Genomic DNA, 25,236 nt, shown 5'->3' with positions numbered 1-25,236 from the left:
ACAACTTCCCACCACTGTCCTTGACTGGCCCTACTCTTACCCTAGTCATTCTTTTATTCCTGACATACCTATAGAAAGCTTTTGGGTTTTCCTTGATCCTACCTGCCAAAGACTTCTCATGTCCCCTCCTTGCTCGTCTCAGCTCTCTCTTTAGATCCTTCCTCGCTTCCTTGTAACTATCAAGCGCCCCAACTGAAACTTCACGCCTCATCTTCACAGAGGCCTCCTTCTTCCTCTTAACAAGAGATTCCACTTCTTTGGTAAACCACGGTTCCCTCGCTCGACCCGTTCCTCCCTGCCTGACTGGTACGTATCAAGAACATGCAATAGCTGTTCCTTGAACAAGCTCCACATATCCAGTGTGCCCAACCCTTGCAGCCTACTTCTCCAACCAACACATCCTAAGTCATGTCTAATGGCATCATAATTGCCCTTCCCCCAGCTATAACTCTTGCCCTGCGGGGTATACTTATCCCTTTCCATCACTAATGTAAAGGTCACCGAATTGTGGTCACTGTTTCCAAAGTGCTCACCTACCTCCAGATCTAACACCTGGCCTGGTTCATTACCCAAAACCAAATCCAATGTGGCCTCGCCTCTTGTTGGCCTGTCAACATATTGTGTCAGGAAACCCTCCTGCACACATTGTACAAAGAACGACCCATCTAATGTACTCGAACTATATCTTTTCCAGTCAATATTTGGAAAGTTAAAGTCTCCCATAACAACTACCCTGTTACTTTCGCTCTTTTCCAGAATCATCTTCGTCATCCTTTCCTCTACATCCCTAGAACTATTAGGTGGCCTATAGAAAACTCCCAACAGGGTGACCTCTCCTTTCCTGTTTCTAACCTCAGCCCATACTACCTCAGAAGAAGAGTCCCCATCTAGCATCCTTTCCGCCACCGTAATACTGTCCTTGACTAGCAGCGCCACACCTCCCCTTCTTTTGCCCCCTTCTCTGAGCTTACTAAAACACCTAAACCCCGGAACCTGCAACAACCATTCCTGTCCCTGCTCTATCCATGTCTCTGAAATGGCCACAACATCAAAGTCCCAGGTACCAACCCATGCTGCCAGTTCCCCTACCTTATTTCGTATACTCCTGGCATTGAAGTAGACACACTTCAAACCACCTACCTGAACACTGGCACCCTCCTGCGAAGTCAAATCTGTGCTCCTGACCTCTATACTCTCAATCTCCCGTACCCCAAAACTACAATCCAGGTTCCCATGCCCCTGCTGAATTAGTTTAAACCCCCCCAAAGAGCACTAACAAATCTCCCCCCCAGGATATTGGTGCCCCTCAGGTTCAGATGTAGACCATCCTGTCTATAGAGGTCCCACCTTCCCCAGAAAGAGCCCCAGTTATCCAGAAATCTGAATCCCTCCCGCCTGCACCATCCCTGTAGCCACGTGTTTAATTGCTCTCTCTCCCTATTCCTCATCTCACTATCACGTGGCACGGGCAACAACCCAGAGATAACAACTCTGTTTGTTCTCGCTCTGAGCTTCCATCCTAGCTCCCTAAAGGCCTGCCTGACATCCTTGTCCCCTTTCCTACCTATGTCGTTAGTGCCAATGTGGACTACGACTTGGGGCTGCTCCCCCTCAGCTTGCCCTGCAGCTTTCCATAATCTGCCGACAAAGGCTCTCTCCCATTTCCTCCCCACTAATTGCAGGTCTACAGTAAATACTAAACTAGGTCACTGCTCCCTTCCTGTTTCTCACCTCCAACCAAAAAGATTCTAATTCAGGAACTGCATCTTGTCCAAGAGCTATGATACTATCTTTGAGCAAGACTCATGATCTTGGCTACAAACAAGGCTGTCTATCCCTTGAATTATTGAGTCACCCACTACTACTACTAATCTGACTCCCTCTTTTCTTAGAGTAGCCTCAGACACCATGGTTTTCCCTCGGGTCATCATCTGATTCAGTCGTGTTGCTAAATTCTTCGGCACCTAACATTTTCATACCTGTTGACAGCTCCAAGGAGTCCTGAGTTTCCTGGACCTGCTGTCTCTTTTCCTTTCGATGAATGGATACCCACTCCTCCTTGCTTGCCTATCAACATGTGGAGTGACCACCCTCTGGTATGACCGTTCCAGTAACTTCTCTGCTTCGTCTACAGTGAGCAGTGAAGAGAGTCTCTGATCCAAATCAGCCACATGTTGTTCAAGGACTGCTACCCTTTGGCACTTCTTGCAGATATGACTGTCCCAGATGTCATGTGAGAACACCTTTAAGAAATGGGTGTTTATAAAATAGCGGTAGTGGATGTACCTTTAAGAAATGGGTGTTTATCAGTGATATCAGAGAGTGGGTGGAGCTAGGCTGTCTGCTTTTACTTTCGCTTTGGGCTGTCTGCTACAGGTTGTATTTTTAGTTTTATTTTGAGAGCTAGATAGCTGCAGTCACAGCAAGAAGGTGTATTAGTCTCTCTCTCTGCAATTTAAAGACTGTCTCCAGGTCCTTTGGTGATTTAAGAATAATACTTTTTTCAGTAGAGAAGTTAAACCTGATGCTTTTCTGTAAAAATGTTTTTATTTGTCTTGTGGTTGTGGCAAGGAAATATTAAGAGTTACTTATAGAGTACTGTATTCTTTGGGGGATTTATTGGTGTTGATAGTTATTGAGATGTTTACTGTGGGTTTATAAAGTGTTAACTGGTTTAATAAATAAACATTGTTTTAATTTAAAAATACTGTAGATCTCTATTGCATCACACCTGCAGAGTGGGCCCCTGTGTTCCCCACAACCACAATCTATTAAAAGTTATGGGTCAGGTGAACTCCATTATACACTTTGGGGTTCTCTAAACCCTGGCCCATAACAAATTGGGGGCTCGAGGGGGATAAAAGTCTATATATTGGATTGGCTTAGTGAACCTAAAGACAGTGAGGGGTGAGCATATTGTGGTTGCTTTTCGGGTGTGGTATTTTAGTTTAAGTAGGGAGTGTGTTGTGGACAATGGCTCTTTCAGAGGCTCTGAAGTTTTTGGGGCTGGGGACGGTCACACGCAGTACCTTACAGACCGAGACTAAAAAACAGGCTTTTAGATTTGTAAAAATATTGCAATTAACATTACTTGACAAAATACAAAAAGAAGAGGTACTTACCGTCGTAGCTGAGCATTTAAAATTGCTTGGGATACAGTCTGCCTCATTGGAAATGGCAAAGATCCAGTTGCAGATTAAGGAACTAGAACATGAAAAAGAATTAAAGCAGCGTGAATACACAATGAGAGAAAAAGAAAGAGAAAGGGAGATACAGATCAGGAAAAAAGAAAAGGCGAGAGAAGAAATTGAAAAAGAAAGATTATCCCTAGCAGACAAAAAGAAAGAGAAAGGGATGTACAGATCAGGGAAAAAGAGAGAGAGAGGAAAGGTGATGTTGTTTGCCCAGAAATATTAACGCATCCGTTGTGCGTACTGGTCCAGCTTTCCAGTGCAGCGTCAAAAACATCCAAACGTCCATACAGAGGCATGGTGTAATAGAAAAAAACTTCCAACCTGTATATAACAAAAATCCAGGGAGGTGGCTTCAGCAGTGTAGATAGCTATTCACTTTAACCCTCGTCGCCAGTTTTGTGAGGGCCACAAAGAATCCAACACAAGTTGAAGGATAGAAAGAAATAATATTTATTTACAATAACATATATATATATATACACACACACACACACACACACACACACACAACAGCAGCAGCAACTCTTCGCTGCTCACTCTCCTGTAGCTGGTTCCAAACTGGCCAGCTTTATTTATGCAGGGAAACTGCTAATGATTTCTCCGCCCCCCTCATTGGAGAAGCTCATACTCCCAAAGGATTGTGGGATTGCCATCAGTCCCCCGCCAATGATAAGCAGGCTGGTTATAACAAGAACTTATTGGATTAGAATAGAATAGAACAGTACAGCACAGAACAGGCCCTTCGGCCCTCGATGTTGTGCTGATCACCCTACTCAAACCCACGTATCCACCCTATACCCATAACCCAACAACCCCCCCTTAACCTTACATTTTAGGACACTACGGGCAATTTAGCATGGCCAATCCACCTAACCCGCACATCTTTGGACTGTGGGAGGAAACCGGAGAACCCAGAGGAAACCCACGCACACACGGGGAGGACGTGCAGACTCCGCACAGACAGTGACCCAGCTGGGAATCGAACCTGGGACCCTGGAGCTGTGAAGCATGTATGCTAACCACCATGCTACCGTGCTGCCCCAACTTTTAGTGTCAACTTTTAGTGAACAATTAAATAGAGCAGGGGATTTGGCTAGACAATATTTAAAAGTTGCACAACATGTGATAAAACAGGTAGTGGACAAGAAATCCAAAGTTCGTTGTTTTGCCAGTGGAGATAAAGGTTTATTATTGTTACTAGTGGGAGGTAAACCTTTAAAAGCAAGGTTTTGTGGATCTTATCAGATTGAAAGGAAATTAAGTGAGGTGAATTATGTAGTACGAATGCTGGATAGAAGGAAAACTCACCGAGTGTGTCCTGTGAATATGCTTAAAAGGTACTTTGAATGAAGGATGGAAAAAGGAGGTAATTTTAATGTTTGTAACTCAAAGTAATGAACCAAATCCAGATGACTTTGAATTTGACATTGCTCAAATTAAATTGGGAAACGAGGATGCTTTTAAAAATTGGGATAAATTGTTGAGTTAACTTCCAGAGGAAAAAGGACTGACCTGAAAGAGTTATTGGCATCACATGGGCAAGTTTGTGCCGATAAATTGGGAAGTACTAAAATAGCTGAAGATGATGCAGATGTGGGAAATGCTGTTCCAATTAAACAACCATATAGACTTAACCCTTTAAAATTGGCACAGGTTAATAAAGAGATTGAAAGTATGCTTAAAAATGGCATGATTGAAGTGTGTAGCAGCCAATGGAGCTCACCCATAGTGATGCTACCGAAACCAGATGATACCCAACAGTTGTGTGTGGATTGGTTAATGCAGTTACAAAAATGGACCCTTATCCTTACCACGTTTGGAGGATTGCATTGAGAAAGTGGGACAATCAACTTTTATTTCCAAACTGGATTCACTTAAAGGTTACTGGCAGGTACCTTTATCCGAAGGGGCAAAGGAGATTTCAGCTTTTGTGACATCCAGATGGATACCAATTCAAAGTTATGCCCCTTGGCATGAAAAATGCCCCAGCGACATTTTGACGCTTAACTAACAAAGTTGTTTCAGGATTAGCCAATTGTTCAGTATACATCGACGATCTGGTAATTTTCAGCCAGACATGGGAAGAACATTTGAAGCAGCTGATGGAGTTATTCGATCGACTTCAGGAGGCGGGTTTGGTGGTAAACCTAGCCAAAAGTGAGTTTGGAAAAGCCCAAGTCACTTTCCTTGACCATACAATCGGACAGGGTCGAATAGCCCCACGGGATGTGAAAACAAAAGTTATTGGGGAGTTTCAAATACCCTCGACACAAAGGGAAATAATGTGATTTGTTGGCATGAGTGGATTCTACTCAAAATTTGTGCCAAATTTTAGCAGTGTGGTTCCTCTGACGGATTTGCTAAAGAAACGTAGCAAATTTAAGTTGACAGCAGAGTGTCAACAGGCATTCGACAGACTGAAGGCTGTGTTGACCACTGCTCCTGTGTTCCCCATCCCAAATTATACCAAACCATTCAAAGTGGCTGTTGATGCGAGTGATGTGGGCGCAGGTGCGGTGCTTCTGCAAGATGATGATGAAGGACTAGAGCGGCCTATTGGTTATTTTTCAAAGAAATTGAATTCTCACCAGAAAAAGTATTTAACAATTGAGAAGGAGACATTGAGTTTGATTATTGCTTTGCATCTTTTTCACTGTTATGTGACCAGCAATCCGTCTGACACAATTATATATACTGATCATAATTCATTGAGGTTTTTGGAGTGATTCCGGAATAACAATGTAAGACTGTTTCAATGGAGTTAATTGTCAGAGCCATTTCATTTAAAAATAGTACATGTGGCAGGACGGGAAAACATGATAGCCGATGCTTTGTCACAAATGTTGAAGTTGATGGTTTATTTTTTTTTCTTCGCGGGAGATGTCATGTGAGAATACCTTTAAGAAATGGGTGTTTATAAAATAGCTGTAGTGGATATACCTTTAAGAAATGGGTGTTCATCTGTGATGTCAGAGAGTGGGTGGAGCTGGGCTGTCTGTCTGCTTTTGCTTTGGGCTGTCTGCTACAGGGTATGTTTTTAGTTTCATTTTGAGAGCTAGATAGCTGCAGTCAGAGCAAGAAGGTGTATTAGTCTCTCTCTCTGCAATCTAAAGACTGTCTCCAGGTTCTTTGTGATTTAACAATAATACCTGTTTCCGTAGAGAAGTTAAACCTGATGTCTTTCTGTAAAAGGTTTTTTTTGTCTTATGGATGTTGCAAGGAAAGATTAAGAGTTACTTAAGAGTACTGCATTCTTTAGGGATGTATTGGTGTTGATAGTTGTTGAGATGTTTACTGTGGGTTCATAAAGTGTTAACTGGTTTAATAAATAAACATTGTTTTAATTTAAAAGTACTGTAGATCTCCTTGCATCACACCTGTAAAGTACGCCGCTGTGTTCCCCACAACCACAATCTATCAAAAGTTGTGGGTCAGGTGAACTCCATGATACACTTTGGGGTTTGGAGTAGGAATGTCAGGATGGATAGGATGAATGCGTGGCTCGAGAGATGGTGCAAGAGGGAGGGATTCAAATTCTTGGGGCGTTGGAATCTGTTCTGAGGGAGGTGGGACCAATACAAACCGGACGGTCTACACCTGGGCAGGGCTGGAACCGATGTCCTAGGGGGGTGTGTTTGCTAGAGCTGTTGGGGAGGGTTTAAACTAATGTGGCAGGGCGATGGGAACCAATGCAAGAAGTCGGAAGGTAGTAAAACAGGGACAGAAACAAAAGGCAGTAAGGGGGAAAGTGTAAGGCAGAGGAGCCATAGTCAAAAATCAAAAAGGGCGACAGTACATGGTACAGTGACTGAGGGAAGCTCAGTGAATAGGCCCAGTAATACTAAAAGGAATAAAACGGGACTAAAAACATTAATGGTGAGCAACGCGGCAGGTTGTTACATGAAGATATGGGTTCAACGACAAGGAAAATTAGGAGAAACGTTAAGAGGAAATATAACTTGGGAGAGGTGACTGATCGAGGTGTTAAAGATTTTAAACAGAGATATAAAAGCTAACACAAGTGTACTTTACCTGAATGCTCGTAGCTCGTAGGTCGGAATAAGGTAAATGAGTTGATGGCGCGAATCATTGTGAATTACTATGATTTAGTGGCCATTACTGAAACATGGTTAAAAGATGGTCACGACTGGGAGTTAAATATCCGGGGGTATCAAACTATTCTGAAGGACAGAGTGGATGGTAAGGGAGGTGGTGCCGCTATGTTATTTAAGGATGACATCCGGGCAATAGTAAGGGATGACATTGGTGCTATGGAGGATAAGGTTGAATCCATTTAGGTGCAAATCGGGAATAGTAAGGTGAAAAAGTCATTGATAGGAGTAGTCTATCGGCCACCAAATAGTAACAATATGGTGGGGCAGGCAATAAACAAAGAAATAACTGAGGCATGTAGAAATGGTACAGCAGATATCATGGGGGATTTAAATCTACATGTCGATTGGTTTAACCAGGTTGGTCAAGGCAGCCTTAAGGAGGAGTTTATAGAATGTATCCGCGATAGTTTACTAGAACAGTATGTAATGGAACCTACAAGGGAACAAGCGGTCCTAGATCTGGTCCTGTGTAATGAGACCGGATCGGTTAATAATCTCAGTTAGGGATCGTCTCGGAAGGAGCGATCACAATGTGGTGGAATTTAAAATACAGATGGAGGGTGAGAAGGTAAAATCAAATACTAGTGTTTTGTGCTTAAACAAAGGAGATTACAATGGGATGAAAGAAGAGCTAGCTAAGGTAGACTGGGAGCAAAGACTTTATGGTGAAACAGTGGGGAACCTTCCAAGCGATTGTGCACAGGGCTCAACAAAAAGAAAGGATGGTAGAAAGAGGGAAAATCGACCGTGGATATCTAAGGAAATAAGGGAGAGTATCAAATTGAAGGAAAAAGTGTCAAAGATTAGTGGGAGACGAGAGGACTGGGAAATCTTTAGGGGCAACAGAAAGCTACTTAAAAAAAGCTATAAAGAAGAGTAAGATAGATCTTGAGAGTAAACTTGCTCAGAATATAAAAACAGATAGTAAAAGTTTCTACAAATATATAAAACAAAAAAGAGTGGCTCAGGTAAATATTGGTCCTTTAGACGATGAGAAGAGAGATTTAATAATGGGAGATGAGGAAATGGCTGAGGAACTGAACAGGTTTTTTGGGTCGGTCAGTGGAAGACACAAATAACATGCCAGTAACTGCTAGAATGAGGCTGTGACAGGTGAGGACCTTGAGATGATTGTTATCACTAAGGAGGGAGTGATGGGCAAGCTAATGGGGCTAAAGTTAGACAAGTCTCCTGGCCCTGATGGAATGCATCCTGGAGTGCAAAAGTGCAAAAAGAGATGGCTAGGGAAATTGCAAATGCACTAGTGATAATTTACCAAAATTCACTAGACTCTGGGATTGTCCCGGTGGATTGGAAATTAGCAAACGTGACACCACTGTTTAAAAAAGGAGGTAGGCAGAAAGCTTAACTTCGGTAGTAGGGAAGATGCTGGAATCTATCATTGAAGAAGAAATAGGTGCCACACAAAAGGTTGCTTCATAAGATAAAGATGCATGGCATTAAAGGTAAAGTAGTAGCATGGATAGAGGATTGATTAATTCATAGAAAGCAAAGAGTGGGGATTAATGGGTGTTTCTCTGGTTAGCAATCAGTAGCTAGTGGTGTCCCTCAGGGATCCGTGTTGGGCCCACAATTGTTCACAATTTACATAGATGATTTGGAGTTGGGGACCAAGGGCAATGTGTCCAAGTTTGCAGACAACACAGAGGAGTGGTAAAGCAAAAAGTGCAGAGGATACCGGAAGTCTGCAGAGGGATTTGGATAGGTTAAGTGAATGGGCTAGGGTCTGGCAGATGGAATACAATGTTGGCAAATGTGAGGTTATCCATTTTGGTAGGAATAACAGCAAAAGGGATTATTATTTAAATAAAATATTAAAACATGCTGCTGTGTAGAGAGACCTGGGTATGCTCGTGCAATGAGTCGCAAAAAGTTGGTTTACAGGTGCAACACATGATTAAGAAAACAAATGGAATTTTGTCCTTCATTGCTAGAGGGATGGAGTTTAAGACTAGGGAGGTTCGTTAGCCTTACGGCACCGAGGTCCCAGGTTCGATCTCGGCTCTGGGTCACTGTCCGTGTGGAGTTTGCACATTCTCCCCGTGTTTGCGTGGGTTTCGCCCCACAACCCAAAGATGTGCAGGCTAGGTGGATTGGCCACGCTAAATTGCCCCTTAATTAGAAAAAATGAATTGGGTACTCTAAAATTATTTAAAAAAAAGACTATTAAAAAGACTAAAAAAAATGCTGCAATTGTATAAGAGGCCACACCTGGAGTATTGTGATCAGTTTTGGTCTCCTCACCTGAGAAAGGACGTACTGGTGCTGGAGGGTGTGCAGAGGAGATTCACTAGGTTAATCCCAGAGCTGAAGGGGTTGGATTATGAGGAGAGGTTGAGTAGACTGGGATTGTACTCGTTGGAATTTAGAAGGATGAGGGGGGATCTTACAGAATCATATAAAATTATGAAGGGAATAGATAGGATAGATGCGGGCAGGTTGTTTCCACTGGCTGGTGATAGCTGAACTAGGGGCATAGCCTCAAAATAAGGGGAAATAGATTTAGGACTGAGTTTAGGAGGAACTTCTTCACCCAAAGGGTTGTGAATCTATGGAATTCCTTGCCCAGTGAAGCAGTTGAGGCTCCTGCATTAAATATTTTTAAGATAAGGATAGATAGTATTTTGAAGAATAAAGGGATTAAGGGTTATGGTGTTCAGGCTGGAAAGTGGAGCTGATTTCACAAAAGATCAACCTTGATCTCATTGAATGGCTGAGCAGGCTCCAGGGGCCATATGGCCTACTCCTGCTCCTAGTTCTTATGTTATGTTCTCTAAAACCTGGCTCATAACACAGATGTCTTGTAGATCCAAAGCCTCCCATAACTTGCATGCCACACACATCACAAGCTTTCTCAAGATCCTGCCTACTTTACTGATCAAGATGATGCAAACTGTTGAGGCTCTGCTGTACGAAGTCACAACCAATTATCTAAGAGTCTCTCTCTCTCTCTCTCTGGTTTCAGGAGGAGGGAAGGATGGAAACACTGCAGCAATGTAATGTTTGGGTTTACCGTTCTTTGACACTGGGTCCTCCATGGTTCCTTCTTAGTTGTCATGAGCTAAGTGAGTTCTTCCAGAATCCTCCTCAGCCACTTCTCACTACTGCCCTCTGTTGGATGCCCTTCCTCATGTTGAGCACCGGGTCCTTTTCCATTATCCCCTTCTCAGTTGCGTTGCATGAGCCGCAATCTCCCACAATCCTCTTCAGTCATTTCTCACTTTTATTGGATATTTTCTGTAACTATAGAACAATGTAGGAGCAATAGGGTGATTGTGATGGGAGATTATAACTTCCCCAACATTGAATGGGACTCATGTAGTGTTGGAGGCGCAGATGGAGCAGAATTTGTAAGGAGCATCCAAGAAAGTTTTTTGGAGCAGTATGTTAATAGTCCAACTCGGGAAGGGGCCATACTGGACCTGGTATTGGGGAATGATCCCGGCCAGGTGGTTGACGTTTCAGTCGGCGATTACTTTGGGAATAGTGATCACAATTCCGTAAGTTTTAGAACACTCATGGACAAAGACGAGATTGGTTGTAAAGGAAGAGTGCTAAATTGGGGAAAGGCCAACTATAACAAAATTCGGCAGGAGCTCGGGAATGTGGATTGGGAGCAGCTGTTTAAAGGTAAATCCAAATGTGGGAGTCTTTTAAGGAAAGGTTGATTAGAGTGCAGGAAAGACATGTTCCTGTGAAAATAAGAGATAGAAATGGCAAGATTAGGGAACCATGGATGACGGATGGAATTGTGAGACTAGCTAAGATGAAAAAGGAAGCATAAGATCGAGGCGACTCAAAACTGATGAAGCTTTGGAAGAATTTCGGGAAAGTAGGACAAATCTCAAACGCGCAATAAAGAGGGCTAAAAGGGGTCATGAATTATCTTTGGCTAACAGGGTTAAGGAAAACCCCAAAGCTTTTTATTCGTATATAAGGAACAAGAGGGTAACTAGAGAAAGAATTGGCCCACTCAAAGACAAAAGAGGGAATTTATGCGTGGAGTCAGAGGAAATGAGTGAACTTCTTAACGAGTACTTTGCATCAGTATTCACCAAGGAGAGGGACATGATGGATGTCGAGGCTGGGGATGGATGTTTAAATACTCTAGGTCATGTCGGTATAAGGAAGGGGGAGGTTTTGAGTATTCTAAAAAAGGCATTAAGGTGGACAAATCCCCAGGACCGGATGGGATCTATCTCAGGTTGCTGAGGGAAGTGAAGGACGAAATAGCTGGGGCCTTAACAGATATCTTTGCAGAATCCTTGAGCACGGGTGAGGTCCCGGAGGACTGGAGAATTGCTAATGTTGTCCCTTTGTTTAAGAAGGGTAGCAGGGATAATCCAGGGAATTATAGGCCTGTAAGGTTGACATCAGTGGTAGGCAAACTGTTGGAGAAGATGTTGAGGGATAGGATCTATTCACATTTGGAAGAAAATAGACTTATCAGTGATAGGCAGCATGGTTTTGTGCAGGGAAGGTCATGTCTTACAAACCTATAGAATTCTTTGAGGAAGTGACAAAGTTAATTGATGAGGGAAGGGCTGCAGATGTCATATACATGGACTTCAGTAAAGCATTTGATAAAGTTTCCCATGGCAGGTTGATGGAAAAAGTGAAGTCGTATGGGGTTCAGGCTGTACTAGCTTGATGGATAAAGAACTGGCTGGGCAACAGGAGACAGAGAGTAGTGGTGGATGGGAGTGTCTCAAAATGGAGAAAGGTGACTAGTGGTGTTCCACAGGGATCCGTGCTCGGACCACTGTTGTTTGTAATAGAACAGTACAGCACAGAACAGGCCCTCTGGCCCTCGATGTTGTGCTGAGCAATGATCACCCTACTCAAACCCACCCTATACCTGTAACCCAACCCCCCCTTAACCTTACTTTTTAGGACACTATGGGCAATTTAGCATGGCCAATCCACCTAACCCGCACATCTTTTGACTGTGGGAGGAAACCGGAGCACCCGGAGGAAACTCACGCACACACGGGGAGGACGTGCAGACTCCGCACAGACAGTGACCCAGCCGGGAATCGAACCTGGGACCCTGGAGCTGTGAAGCATTTATGCTAACCACCATGCTTATGCATAAATGATCTGGACGAAGGTGTAAGTGGTCTGATAAGCAAGTTTGCAGATGATACTAAGATTGGTGGAGTTGCAGATAGCGAGACGAACTGTCAGAGAATAAAGCAAAATATAGATAGATTGGAGAGTTGGGCAGAGAAATGGCAGATGGAGTTCAATCCAGGCAAATGTGAGGTGATGCATTTTGGAAGATCTAACTCAAGAGCAGACTATATGGTCAATGGAAGAGTCCTGGGGAAAATTGATGTCCAGAGAGATCTGGGAGTTCAGGTCCATTGTACCCTGAAGGTGGCAATGCAGGTTGATAGTGGTCAAGAAGGCATACAGCATGCTTGCCTTCCTCGGATGGGGTATTGAGTACAAGAGTCAGCAGGTCATGTTACAGTTGTATCGGACTTTGGTTAGGCCTCATTTGGAATACTGCATGCAGTTCTGGTCGCCACATTACCAGAAGGATGTGGATGCTTTGGAGAGGGTGCAGAGGAGGTTCACCAGGATGTTACCTGGTATGGAGGGTTCTAGCTATGAAGAAAGGTTGAGTAGATTAGGATTGTTTTCGTTGGAAAGACGGAGGTTGAGAGGAGACTTGATTGAGGTCTACAAAATTGAGAGGTATGGACAGGGTGGATAGCAACAAGCTTTTTCCAAGAGTGTTAATTACAAGGGGTCACGATTTCAAGGTGAGAGGGGGAAAGTTTAAGGGAGATGTGCGTGGAAAGTTTTTTACGCAGAGGGTGGTGGGTGCCTGGAATGCTTTACCAGCGGAGGTGGTAGAGGCGGGTACGATAGCATCATTTAAGATGCATGTGGACAGATATATGAACGGGTGGGGAACAGAGAGAAGTAGACCTTGGTAAATAGGCTTAGATAAAGGATCTGGATCGGCGCAGGCTGGGAGGGCCGAAGGGCCTGTTCCTGTGCTGTAATTTTCTTTGTTCTTTGTAATGGATGTCATAATATACACCAGTATATCATGGTGCAGACACATACTGATGGACATACACTAAGACCAATCAACATACACAAACACCGCAGCCAATCACCAGTTAGAATACACACACTATAAAGGCAGAGGTCACCACGGTTCCCGTTCATTCTGGGTGTTGCCTCTCAGTAGAACAAGAGCTCATCAAGTCTAGCACAGACTCACACCACATGCTGAGAGATTCAACTGCTTCGGACAGGTTTAGGTCTCTAGTTTAAAGTAGCATTGTTTAAACCCATAGTCCTCGTATGTCGATTACTTAATAGTTAGTTAATAAAATAGAGTTGAATCTTCCTCAGTGTTGGTGGTATATGTTCACCTCGCAAGTCTACATTATCCAACACTTCAATGGAGTGTAATAGAATGTAATGCAGGATATTATCTGTAATGGAGTAAAATACAATCTAATGCAGGATATTGTCTGTAATGCAATTTAATGGAGTGTTTAGTAACTTGAGGAAGCGAACGGTAAATGAACAAATGTTTATTAATTTATATACAGACTTCCGCACAAGGCAGCATTTCGCTCTCTGTACAGTCCTTGCTCGGAGAAATAACCACACCAACCCTGCTTTGGGCCAATTATTGTATTGGTTCGTGATGAACCCCAGCAGTGTGGGTCCGCCCCTATCTGGGAAACCTGTACTCCACGGGACTGATAGGAAGATCAACAATGGTTTCCCTATGGTCCTAATAAGAACATAAGAACATAAGAACTAGGAGCAGGAGTAGGCCATCTGGCCCCTCGAGCCTGCTCCGCCATTCAATTAGATCATGGCTAATCTTTTGTGGACTTAGCTCCACTTTCCGGCCCGAACACCATAACCCTTAATCCCTTTATTCTTCAAAAAACTATCTATCTTTACCTTAAAAACATGTAATGAAGGAGCCTCAACTGCTTCACTGGGCAAGAAATTCCATAGATTCACAACCCTTTGGGTGAAGAAGTTCCTCCTAAACTCAGTCCTAAATCTACTTCCCCTTATTTTGAGGCTATGTCCCCTAGTTCTGCTGTCACCCGCCAGTGGAAACAACCTGCCCGCATCTATCCTATCTATTCCCTTCATAATTTTAAATGTTTCTATAAGATCCCCCCTCATCCTTCTAAATTCCAACGAGTACAGTCCCAGTCTACTCAACCTCTCCTCATAATCCAACCCCTTCAGCTCTGGGATTAACCTAGTGAATCTCCTCTGCACACCCTCCAGCGCCAGTACGTCCTTTCTCAAGTAAGGAGACCAAAACTGAACACAATACTCCAGGTGTGGCCGCACAAACACCTTATACAATTGCAACATAACCTCCCTAGTCTTAAACTCCATCCCTCTACCAATGAAGGACAACATTCCATTTGCCTTCTTAATCACCTGTTGCACTTGCATAGAACATAGAACAGTACAGCACAGAACAGGCCCTTCGGCCCTCAATGTTGTGCTGAGCCATGATCACCCTACTCAAACCCACGTATCCACCCTATACCCGTAACCCAACAACCCCCCCCCTTAACCTTACTTTTTTTATTAGGACACTACGGGCAATTTAGCATGGCCAATCCACCTAACCCGCACATCTTTGGACTGTGGGAGGAAACCGGAGCACCCGGAGGAAACCCACGCACACAGGGGGAGGACGTGCAGACTCCACACAGACAGTGACCCAGCTGGGAATCAAACCTGGGACCCTGGAGCTGTGAAGCATTTATGCTAACCACCATGCTACCCTGCTGCCCTAAACCACTTGTAAACCAACCTTCTGCCCAATGGGACAATTTCTATCCAGATGCCTCGCAATTTCTTCCATGATGATAGATTCCAGCATCTTCCCTACTACCGAAGTTAAGCTCACTGGCCTATAATTTCCTGCTTTCTGCCTACCTCCTTTTTTAAACAGTGGCGTCACGTTTGCTAATTTCCAATCCACCGGGACCACCCCAGAGTCTAGTGAATTTCGGTAAATTATCACTAGTGCATCTGCAATTTCCCTAGCCATCTCTTTTAGCACTCTGGGATGCATTCCATCAGGGCCAGGAGACTTGTCTACCTTTAGCCCCATTAGCTTGCCCATCACTCCCTCCTTAGTGATAACAATCCTCTCAAGGTCCTCACCTGTCATAGCCTCATTTCTATCAGTCGCTGGCATGTTATTTGTGTCTTCCACTGTGAAGACCGACCCAAAAAACCTGTTCAGTTCCTCAGCCATTTCCTCATTTCCCATTATTAAATCTCCCTTCTCATCCTCTAAAGGACCAATATTTACCTTAGCCACTCTTTTTTGTCTTATATATTTGTAAAAACTTTTACTGTCTGTTTTTATATTCTGAGCAAGTTTACTCTCATACTCTATCTTACTCTTCTTTATAGCTTTTTTAGTAGCTTTCTGTTGCCCCCCTAAAGATTTCCCAGTCCTCTAATCTCCCAGCAATCTTTGCCACTTTATATGCTTTTTCCTTCAATTTGATACTCTCCCTTATTTCCTTAGATATCCACGGTCGATTTTCCCTCTTTCTTCCGTCCTTCCTTTTTGTTGGTATAAACCTTTGCTGAGCACTGTGAAAAATCGCTTGGAAGGTTCTCCACTGTTCCTCAACTGTTCCACCATAAAGTCTTAGCTCCCAGTCTACCTTAGCTAGTTCTTCTCTCATCCCCTTGTAATCTCCTTTGTTTAAACACAAAACACTAGTATTTGATTTTACTTTCTCACCCTCCATCTGTATTTTAAATTCCACCATATTCTGATCGCTCCTTCCGAGAGGATCCCTAACTATGAGATCATGAATCAATCCTGTCTCATTACACAGGACAAGATCTAGGACCGCTTGTTCCCTCGTAGGTTCCATTACATACTGTTCTAGGAAACTATCGCGGATACATTCTATAAACTCCTCCTCAAGGTTGCCTTGACCGATCTGGTTAAACCAATCGACATGTAGATTAAAATCTCCCATGATAACTGCTGTACCATTTCTACATGCATCAGTTATTTCTTTGTTTATTGCCTGCCCCACCATCTCGTTACTATTTGGTGGCCGATAGACTACTCCTATCAGTGACTTTTTCGCCTTACTATTCCTGATTTCCATCCAAATGGATTCAACCTTATCCTCCATAGCACCGATGTCATCCCTTACTATTGCCTGGATGTCATCCTTAAATAACAGAGCAACACCACCTCCCTTACCATCCACTCTGTCCTTCCGAATAGTTTGATACCCTCGGATGTTTAACTCCCAGTCGTGACCATCCTTTAATCATGTTTCAGTAATGGCCACTAAATCATAGTCATTTACGATGATTTGTGCCATCAACTCATTTACTTTATTCCGAATACTACGAGCATTCAGGTAAAGTACACTTATGTTGGTTTTTTTACCTCTGTTTTGAATCTTAACATCTCCAGTTTTATTCCTTTTGTTATTACTGGGCCTATTCACTGAGCTCCCCTCCGTCACTGTACCTTGTACTGTCGCCCTTTTAGATTTTTGACTATGTCTTCTCTGCCTTGCACTTTTCCCCTTACTTCCTTTTGCTTCTGTCCCTGTTTTACTACCTTCCAACTTCCTGCATCGGTTCCCATCCCCCTGCCACATTAGTTTAAACCCTCCCCAACAGCTCTAGAAAACACCCCCCCGAGGACATCGGTTCCAGTCCTGCCCAGGTGCAGACCGTCCGGTTTGTACTGGTCCCACCTCCCCCAGAACCGGTCCCAATGCCCCAGGAAATTGAATCCCTCCCTCTTGCACCATCTCTCGAGCCACGCATTCATCCTATCTATCCTGACACTCCTACTCTGACTAGCTCGTGGCACTGGTAGCAATCCTGAGATTACTACCTTTGAGGTCCTACTTTTTAGTTTAACTCCTAACTCCCTGAATTCCGCTTGTAGGACCTCATCCCGTTTTTTTCCTGTATCGTTGGTGCCTATGTGCACCACGACAGCTGGCTGTTCACCCTCCCCCTCCCCCCCCTCCCCCTCCCCCCCTCCCCCTCCCCCCCTCCCCCTCCCCCTCCCCCTCCCCCCCCGAATGTCCTGCAGCCGCTCCGAGACATCCTTGCACCAGGGAGGCAACATACCATCCTGGAGTCTCGATTGCGTCCACAGAACCGCCTGTCTATTCCCCTTACGATCGAGTCCCCTATCACTATAGCCCTGCCATTTTTCTTCCTGCCCTGCTGTGCAGCAGAGCCAGCCACGGTGCCATGAACCTGGCTGCTGCTGCCTTCCCCTGGTGAGCCATCTCCCTCAACAGTATCCAAAGCGGTATATGTTTTGCAGGGAGATGACCGCAGGGGACACCTGCACTGCCTTCCTACTCTTGCTCTTTCTTTTGGTCACCCATTTTCTATCTCCCTCAGTAACCTTCACCTGCGGTGTGACCAACTCGCTAAACGTGCTATCCACGACCTCCTCAGCATCGCGGATGCTCCAAAGTGAGTCCATCCGCAGCTCAGAGCCGTCAAGCGGTCTAACAAGTGCTGCAACTGAACACACTTCTTGCACGTGAAGGAGCCAGGGACAGTGGACGTGTCCCTGAGCTCCCACATCGCACACGAGGAGCATGACACGGGTCTGGGATCTCCTGCCATGTCTTAAACCCTTGGTAAACTTAAACAACTAGAATTTCAAAATAAAAATAAATAAATTAGACAATGAAAAGAAAAAGAGAGACTACTTACCAGTCACTTACCAGGGTTAAAAAGCACCTCCTCACACTCTGCACCAAATTACCTCACTGCACCAAATTACCAAGTTTCAATCCCCACTCTGGATGAGTCTCACTCCGGATGTGTCTCCTGGAAAAGTGCTAGCTTACTGTGTGCGCTGTCTGTCCGTCTTTTATACAGACCTCAGCTAACAGATGACTCAAAAAATACCTTAACTTCAAAGAGAAGAATACAATGTGCCCCTAAACAGGCCTCAGGTGATTGACAGATAACTGCCTCTCAGCAATTAGGGTGGGGACAGCTTCAACCAATCAGACACTAAGCTCCACACTGCACTTTTAACTGAAAAACAGCAGAATTAGATTTTCCACTTTCCTTTGCTGATTTACCTCACTGCACCAAATTACCAAGTTTCAATCCCTCAATAATGGGGGGTTAGAACACCCCTCTCCCCCAAACTCTGAAATTCTCCATTCAGCTGCCAATGGTGTGAGCCTTCTGCTCTGCTTTGCCTGGAGCTGTGCTTCCGCCTGTGGCAGCTTTGATTTGGGAAGGGTGCATTGGTTTGCTGACTGCCGTTTCCTGGCTGATCTGCAAAGAGTTATCTCCAGGAATACAGCCCCAGAAACGACGTTATCCATTGCAAAGGACATGACTAGCATTCATCTCGGATCCGGAGTCATCCTCCTCCTGTTGGACTTGGTGTTGCTACCTGGACGGCTGGGCCCCAGGTCTAGGGTTGGTTCCTCGCATGGAAGAGATGCCATTACTACCAGTTTAGCATTCTTTAGGTGATCCAAAACATCCACTGGTTCACCCTTGTCCACTCTGCTGGTCACATCCTAAACAAAATCCAGAAGATTTGTCAAGCATGTGAATCCGTGCTGACTTGGACCAATCCTGTCCCCCGCTTTCCAAATGCTCAGTTATTTCATCCTTCATAATTGACTCCAGCATTTTCAACCAGCACTGATGTCAGGCTAACTGGTCTGTAATTCTCTATTTACTCTTGCCCTCCTTTGTTAAAAGTGGGATTATATTTGCTACCCTCCAATCAATTGTAACTCTTCCAGTGTCCATTGAATGCTGGAAAATGATCACCAATGCGTCCACTATTTCTAGCGCCACTTCCTTAAGCACTCTGGGATGAAGAGCATCAGGCTCTGGGGACCTATCGGGTTTTAATCCCATCAATTTCCACAATACAATTTCCTGATCAATAAGGATTTCCTTCAGTTCCTCAGTTAGTAAACAACTATCCTTTTCAGGTGCCAAATTTACACTTGGATTCAGTTTTATCGTGTTGTAAACATGTTTTGAAAATTGGGAAGTTGTTACTGAGCTTTCCAATCTGGATGGTCGAGTTCTCTGACTGTTTTTCTTCTTTCTTTGCAGCTCTTTGTCCTGTGCCATGGAATGTTGCAATGCGCCCAGCTCCTGTACAGTGCCTATTTCAAAAGCAGCATTGTCACGATTGAGAAACAATTTGGGCTCTCCAGTTTATCATCAGGCTTCATCTCCAGCTTGCATGAGGTATGGTAGCAGAAATGAGCTGCAGTTTAGGTCTGGACAGACAGTCGTGTGGATGTTTCACTCAGAATACAGAGGATCCTGTGGGATTTGCAGAAGGGCAAATGTGATTTGAGAAAAACATTTTCACACAACGAGTGGTTTGGGTCTGGAATGCACAGCCTGGAAGTGTGCTGGAGGCAGGTTCAATCGAGGCATTCAAGAGGGCATTAGATTACAATTTGAATAGTAATCTAATAGATATAGATATAATAGATATAGTAATTGAATAGATAGAGAAAGGCAGGAGAATGGCACGAAGTCATGGTGCTCGTTTGGAGAGTCCGTGTAGACATGATGGGCTGAATGTAATAATGTAACAATTGTGTATTTCTGTGATTTGCTCAAGGTTTTAAAGATCATGAGAGGACGGGGCAGTCGGTAGGAAGAAGCTGTTTCCATTGGTCGAAGGATTGAGAAAAGAATGTTTGACAAAAGAAGCAATAGTTACATAGAACCATAAAATCCCTTCCATGCACCAACATAAGGAGGAGGAAGGAAGGGGGATGTGGTAGGAAGTGAAAGGAAAACAGTGTGGTGGGGACGGGGTTGGTAGAGGGGAGCCCAATAGGGCACTGCCTGAACTATTTATGGAGGCAGAAATAATAAACACCCTCAATTATAATATGACAGATTCCGGGAGTCCCCCAGGTGGTGACACAGTGACAGCCACGAGTGAGCCTCCGCTTCTGACATTGTGCAGTTGATAGCCTTTGGGCCCTGCCCTCCACCACACTCAGTGCCACCAGGATCATCGACAGACATCCCTCCTAGGATCTCGGGCCAGAGGGAGGCAGTGGTGTCAGGGATGTCCGAAGACAGCGGCTTGGACAGAGGGTCTTCCAAACTATAACTCGCTAAGAACCCAAGAAGCAGAGGGTTATTGCTGCCCCCCTCCCCATGGAAATCGAACAAGTCCAGGGTGCTAAATTGCACTGGGCAGAATGGGTCCCCTAGGGTCCCATACGATCCCAAAGCACCCTGTTTCGGGGCAGCAACAGCTTCTGTGTTTTCCCCCCTTGCCTCTTTTCTTTCGCGGACTGGGCGTGAAGTCGATGGGAATGAACCTGGAGTGACGCCATTTGCGGGGGAGAGGGTCACACACTGGGGAGACCTCGATCTCTGGACCTCGATCTGCCCTTCCGGGCTGAATCCTCGTCCCTCAATGCCCCCTCCCCCAATTTGCAGCTGGGACAGACCACCCTCTGGTTTGAACAAAGACCTGGCGAAAATATGTTTGAGGGTGGGGTCTCTGAGGCCAGGCGAGAGCAGTACCACCCTAAACTGTACTGATGTGTTGGGTATGCTGGGCCTGCGAGGACTGCGTTTACCATAGCAGTGAGAGAGACGGGCTTCCAACACTTGGAGAAATGCAACTCTATTTTATTGAACTCTTAACTATTAAACATACTTAAACTGTGGGTTGACACGATGCTGAGTTGACTGGAGACCTGAGGCTAACCTGACCAGACTATTTTACTACTACATGGTGGATGTTCGTGTTGCTGATCACGGGCTCCTGCTGTCTCAGAGGCTGCATCCCAAGAGAGCGGGAAAACTAGTGCCCTCTGGCTTTATAGTGGCCGTTTCCTGTCTGGTGATTGGCTGCTGTGTTCTGTGTGTTCATTGGTCATCCTGTGTGTCAATCAATGTCTGTCTGTGCACCATTATATACTTGTGTGTATATTATGACACAAACCTCCCCCAGTAAATGGAGGTGGGGGTGGTGGAGCTCAGTGGAAATAAAGGGCAGGACATCAGAGAGAATAACTCTCTTGGTAATGGCCTTACAATGGGTCCACTGCTCTATAGTGGATCTATAGTGCTCTATAGGTAGATCCCGCAAACAGTGAGCCTCTTTTCCAGGGTGAGGTGGACCGCCCGCTCGGCTCTCAGAAAGGAGACAGCCTTGCCGTACACCTTCGAGGCTGCAACTATAGCTGAAGGGCCAACAACGTCGGCCATAACACAGATGTCAGATTTCGATTGACATGGTGGGGTGTGGGTAACACTTCACCCTGCGTTTTTGTGTCAAGAGGCAAAATGGTAACTGATCTTTGGCAGCATTGGGGAGGGTGGCTTCAGGGAGCCCCGCCACCAGCGTTGTCGCTATCCCAGTCGGTGGTGGACAATAGGGGAGAAGGGGGAGGGAGAGAGTAATTAAAGGGGGGTAGGGAAAGACGGTATCCGGTAAATTTCCCAAAATCAATTGCTCGAAAGCTAATTGTTCGAAGTCAGTTGCTCGAAAAATTATTTCTCGAACTATCAATTGATCGAATGATAGATTGCTCGAAAAGCAGTACTTCAAAAAAGGAATACCCAAGATGAACAAGGTTCATTACATAAAAAAGCAACTAATTTTTGTAAGAAAATAAAAACAATTAATTGGTTCAATAAATAATACCAACAATTACAATTCATAATTTTATTAGTCTTTACAATTTATAAAAAGTTTAAAAGATTTTAGTAAGAAAAAAATAAAGTTAAAATTCAGGATTGCTAATATATGTTGGCTACTCCATTAGTATGCAATATTGTGTGCAACACTTCTTAAATATTCTTCTACATTTCCCGTTTCGTTACATTTTGATACAATATCCTGTAATTGTTGTGCGCAGTCACGGTATTTTTTTCTGCTCCCAGCTGTACTCACACCTCCCACAAGAAAAAAATAAAGTTAAAATTCAGGATTGCTAATATATGTTGGCTACTCCATTAGTATGCAATATTGTGTGCAACACTTCTTAAATATTCTTCTACATTTCCCGTTTCGTTATATTTTGATACAATATCCTGTAATCGTTGTGCGCAGTCACGGTATTTTTTTCTGCTCCCAGCTGTACTCACACCTCCCACAAATTGTTCGATTTGCAACTCATGTAAACTTTGCTCTCGCTTTAAGCCATCTATAAACTTCCAAATCGACGGATGACAAGCACTTAGTTGATGTTGGAAACTGTTGTGCCATCCCTCAATAGAATTGTTCGTTTTCGGCAATCCTTCTTTGACATAATCGAAACAGTTCCACATTTCATGTTTAAATATAGGAGTACGTCTACGGTTGTGTCTATACGGCCGACCAATCCACGTATCTTCAAAGTAATCCACTACTCCTTGAAGTTCATCTGGAAAAATCTCATTTCCAGTTAAAGATTCAAATGTTGCCACAACATTGGGTATCGGTATAAATGCCAATGCAGATAAGAGACGAGCTTTAAAAGCAAATTTGGCATTGGTGTCGTATATAAGCTTTAGGCCACTTCCTTGAATTTTTCTATAAAGGGTTTGACAAAATGAAAAAAACACCCACGACATTTAGACATTGGAAATTCTTGTTCTATGGCCTTAACCATGGCCATTTTAAAATCAATCATTATTGTCAATGGCTGGAATATAGGGAATTTTTTCTTTTAAAGCCATCAGGAACTTCCTATACGTTTCTTCAGTCTTGTTAGGTAGCAGTGTATATACAAGGGGTATAACATTACCTGATTTCACACCATGTATTGTATACAATTGAGCAAAAATCGAGGGCACAGTTTTAAATGTTCCATCAGCATACCAGTGCTCCGAATGTACTAAGATATCGAGATTCTTTTGGGTTGCAAAAATTAATATACGACCATTTGTGGGACCAGAGTCATAAATAAGGAATAAATCTCCTTTGCTGGTTTTTGTAAACTCTTCAGGGATATCAAGATCGAGGTAACTATTAGGCAAAGCATGTCCAACATTCTTTCTTGCGCGTGTATTGCGTATGGTTCTTTTCATATTTTCTACTGAAGGGAGCTTCACAGCTGCAGCACCACTTACCTCTATTGAGGCACATGATACAATATATTGCGGTGTATCTCGACTATTCATCGCATGTTCTTTCACTTTCTCCATTGCTTTAGTAGCTTCAATTCCAGCAGCGTCTCCTGCATGGTTGTGATTCCCACTTTGTTTCGTGATACTATCATCAATAGTGATAACACGCGCACAACATTTTCTTGTTTTGGATATTTCACATTTCCAATATATCTTATTGTTCACCGCTTTGTCCTTAATATATAGGTGACCATCCAAACACAATTTCTTCTTTCCTTTTTCGCTCGCTATGAAACTTATATCCATCTTGAGGGTTCGAGGTTTCCAGAATTAATGGTATTTAGCAGTGGTGTTTAACGGTTAATTATTTATTAGTTATCGTTTAAAGAGTGAATTGCTTTGAAGTAATTGGTAATTAACGTTTAAATATTTATTAGTGATCGTTTAAAGAATGAATGTCGGCTTTCGAGCAACCTATCTTTCGATCAATTGATAGTTCGAGAAATGATTTTACGAGCAATTGACTTCGAGCAATTAGCTTTCGAGCAATTGATTTCGGGAAATTTACCTGGAACCGGGAAAGACAGGGTGGGGGAAGGGGAGAAGGCACAGGAGGATGGGGCGCAGAGGGATGGACCGGTGACCCAAGTACAGGGGAGTGAAAGCAGCAAGGTGGGGCACAAAAGGACAGGACGGTGCTCCAAGAACAACGGGGAAAGTTTAGCGGGCTGGTCTCCCAAAAGTCTTCGGCAGGTGGGTGGGGGAAAGGGTCTTCTGCCCAGCAGGGGCTCAACAATACAGTCCATGAATATTATCCCGTTCAGATGCACCAACCTTCCTCTCCTCTTTGTCCCCTTCCAAGTATTGCAGCAACCTACTGTGTGCTGGAAGGCCCTAGGCCATAGAGCCCTGCAGATGAAACAAGCAGCAAACAGTCCCAGCCCCTCCTCCCCTCCTTTTCCTGCAGGCTTTGGAAATGCAGGAAGGGAGGCAGGTAGTGTGTAATTCCAGTTAAATGCTGGAACTCGGGCCAGGCCAAACCTTCACTCTCTTGCAGCTCCCCGTAGCAGTCACTCAGCTTCAAATAAAACAGGCAGCAGCAAATCTCTCCTTTAATCCGGGGCAGCACGGTAGCACAGTGGTTAGCATAGTTGCTTCACAGCTCCAGGGCCCAGGTTCGATTCCCGGATTGGGGAGTCTGCATGTTCTTCCATGTCTGCGTGGGTTTCCTCCGGGTGCTCTGGTTTCCTCCAAAAGTCCAAAGATGTGCAGGTTAGGTGGATTGGCCATGATAAATTGCCCTTCGTGTCCAAAAAGGTGAGGTGGGGTTACTGGGTTACAGGGATAAAGTGGAGGTGTGGGCTTGGGTAGGGTGCTCTTCCAAGGGCCTGTGCAGACCTGATGGGCCGAATGGCCTCCTTCTGCACTGTAGATTCTATGATTCCAAGCTGTATGGAACAGCAGCTTGCAAAGTTCAAAAAACACTGTTCAGGAACTCACAGGACATTCTCCTCTTGGGGAGTATGAGCTCCCATACTTATAGGGGGAGGTGGGGGGGGGGGGGGGGGGGGGAAGGTGGTGGGGGGGGGGGGGGGGGGGGGGGGTGGAATCATGTGCAGTTGCAGCTGCAAATAGAGCTGGCTAGTGTGGTACCAGCTAGTGAAAGAAGCAGTTGTGAACTACTGCTGCTGTGCACATATCATTGGAAATAAATTTACTTTATGTTTGACTCTACAAGCTCGTGTTTGATTCTTCGTGGCCCTCATAAAAAAGAGGAAATTAATGCAATA

At 44.3% G+C, this 25,236-nt stretch overlaps 1 protein-coding gene across 5 annotated transcripts in view; it reads left to right on the top strand.

The window, feature by feature from the left end:
* LOC119976254 (solute carrier organic anion transporter family member 2A1-like) overlaps window positions 1-25,236 on the top strand; it is a 346,040-nt gene that overhangs the window by 26,751 nt on the left and 294,053 nt on the right. For all 5 annotated transcript variants that reach the window (XR_005462888.1, XR_005462887.1, XR_005462889.1 and 2 more), the window contains exon 2: window positions 19,463-19,600. Coding sequence is in view for 2 of the 5 variants with exons in the window: in XM_038816619.1 (XP_038672547.1) it covers window positions 19,463-19,600 (138 nt within the window). In the remaining 3 variants the exon portion in view is untranslated. The remainder of the gene's footprint in view (window positions 1-19,462; window positions 19,601-25,236) is intronic.

The sequence above is a fragment of the Scyliorhinus canicula genome, chromosome 13 (genome assembly GCF_902713615.1).
Source record: "Scyliorhinus canicula chromosome 13, sScyCan1.1, whole genome shotgun sequence".
Taxonomy (NCBI): Eukaryota; Metazoa; Chordata; class Chondrichthyes; order Carcharhiniformes; family Scyliorhinidae; genus Scyliorhinus; species Scyliorhinus canicula.
The sequence above is the reverse complement of the archived record's forward strand: the minus strand, read 5'-3'. Positions and strand labels throughout refer to the sequence as shown.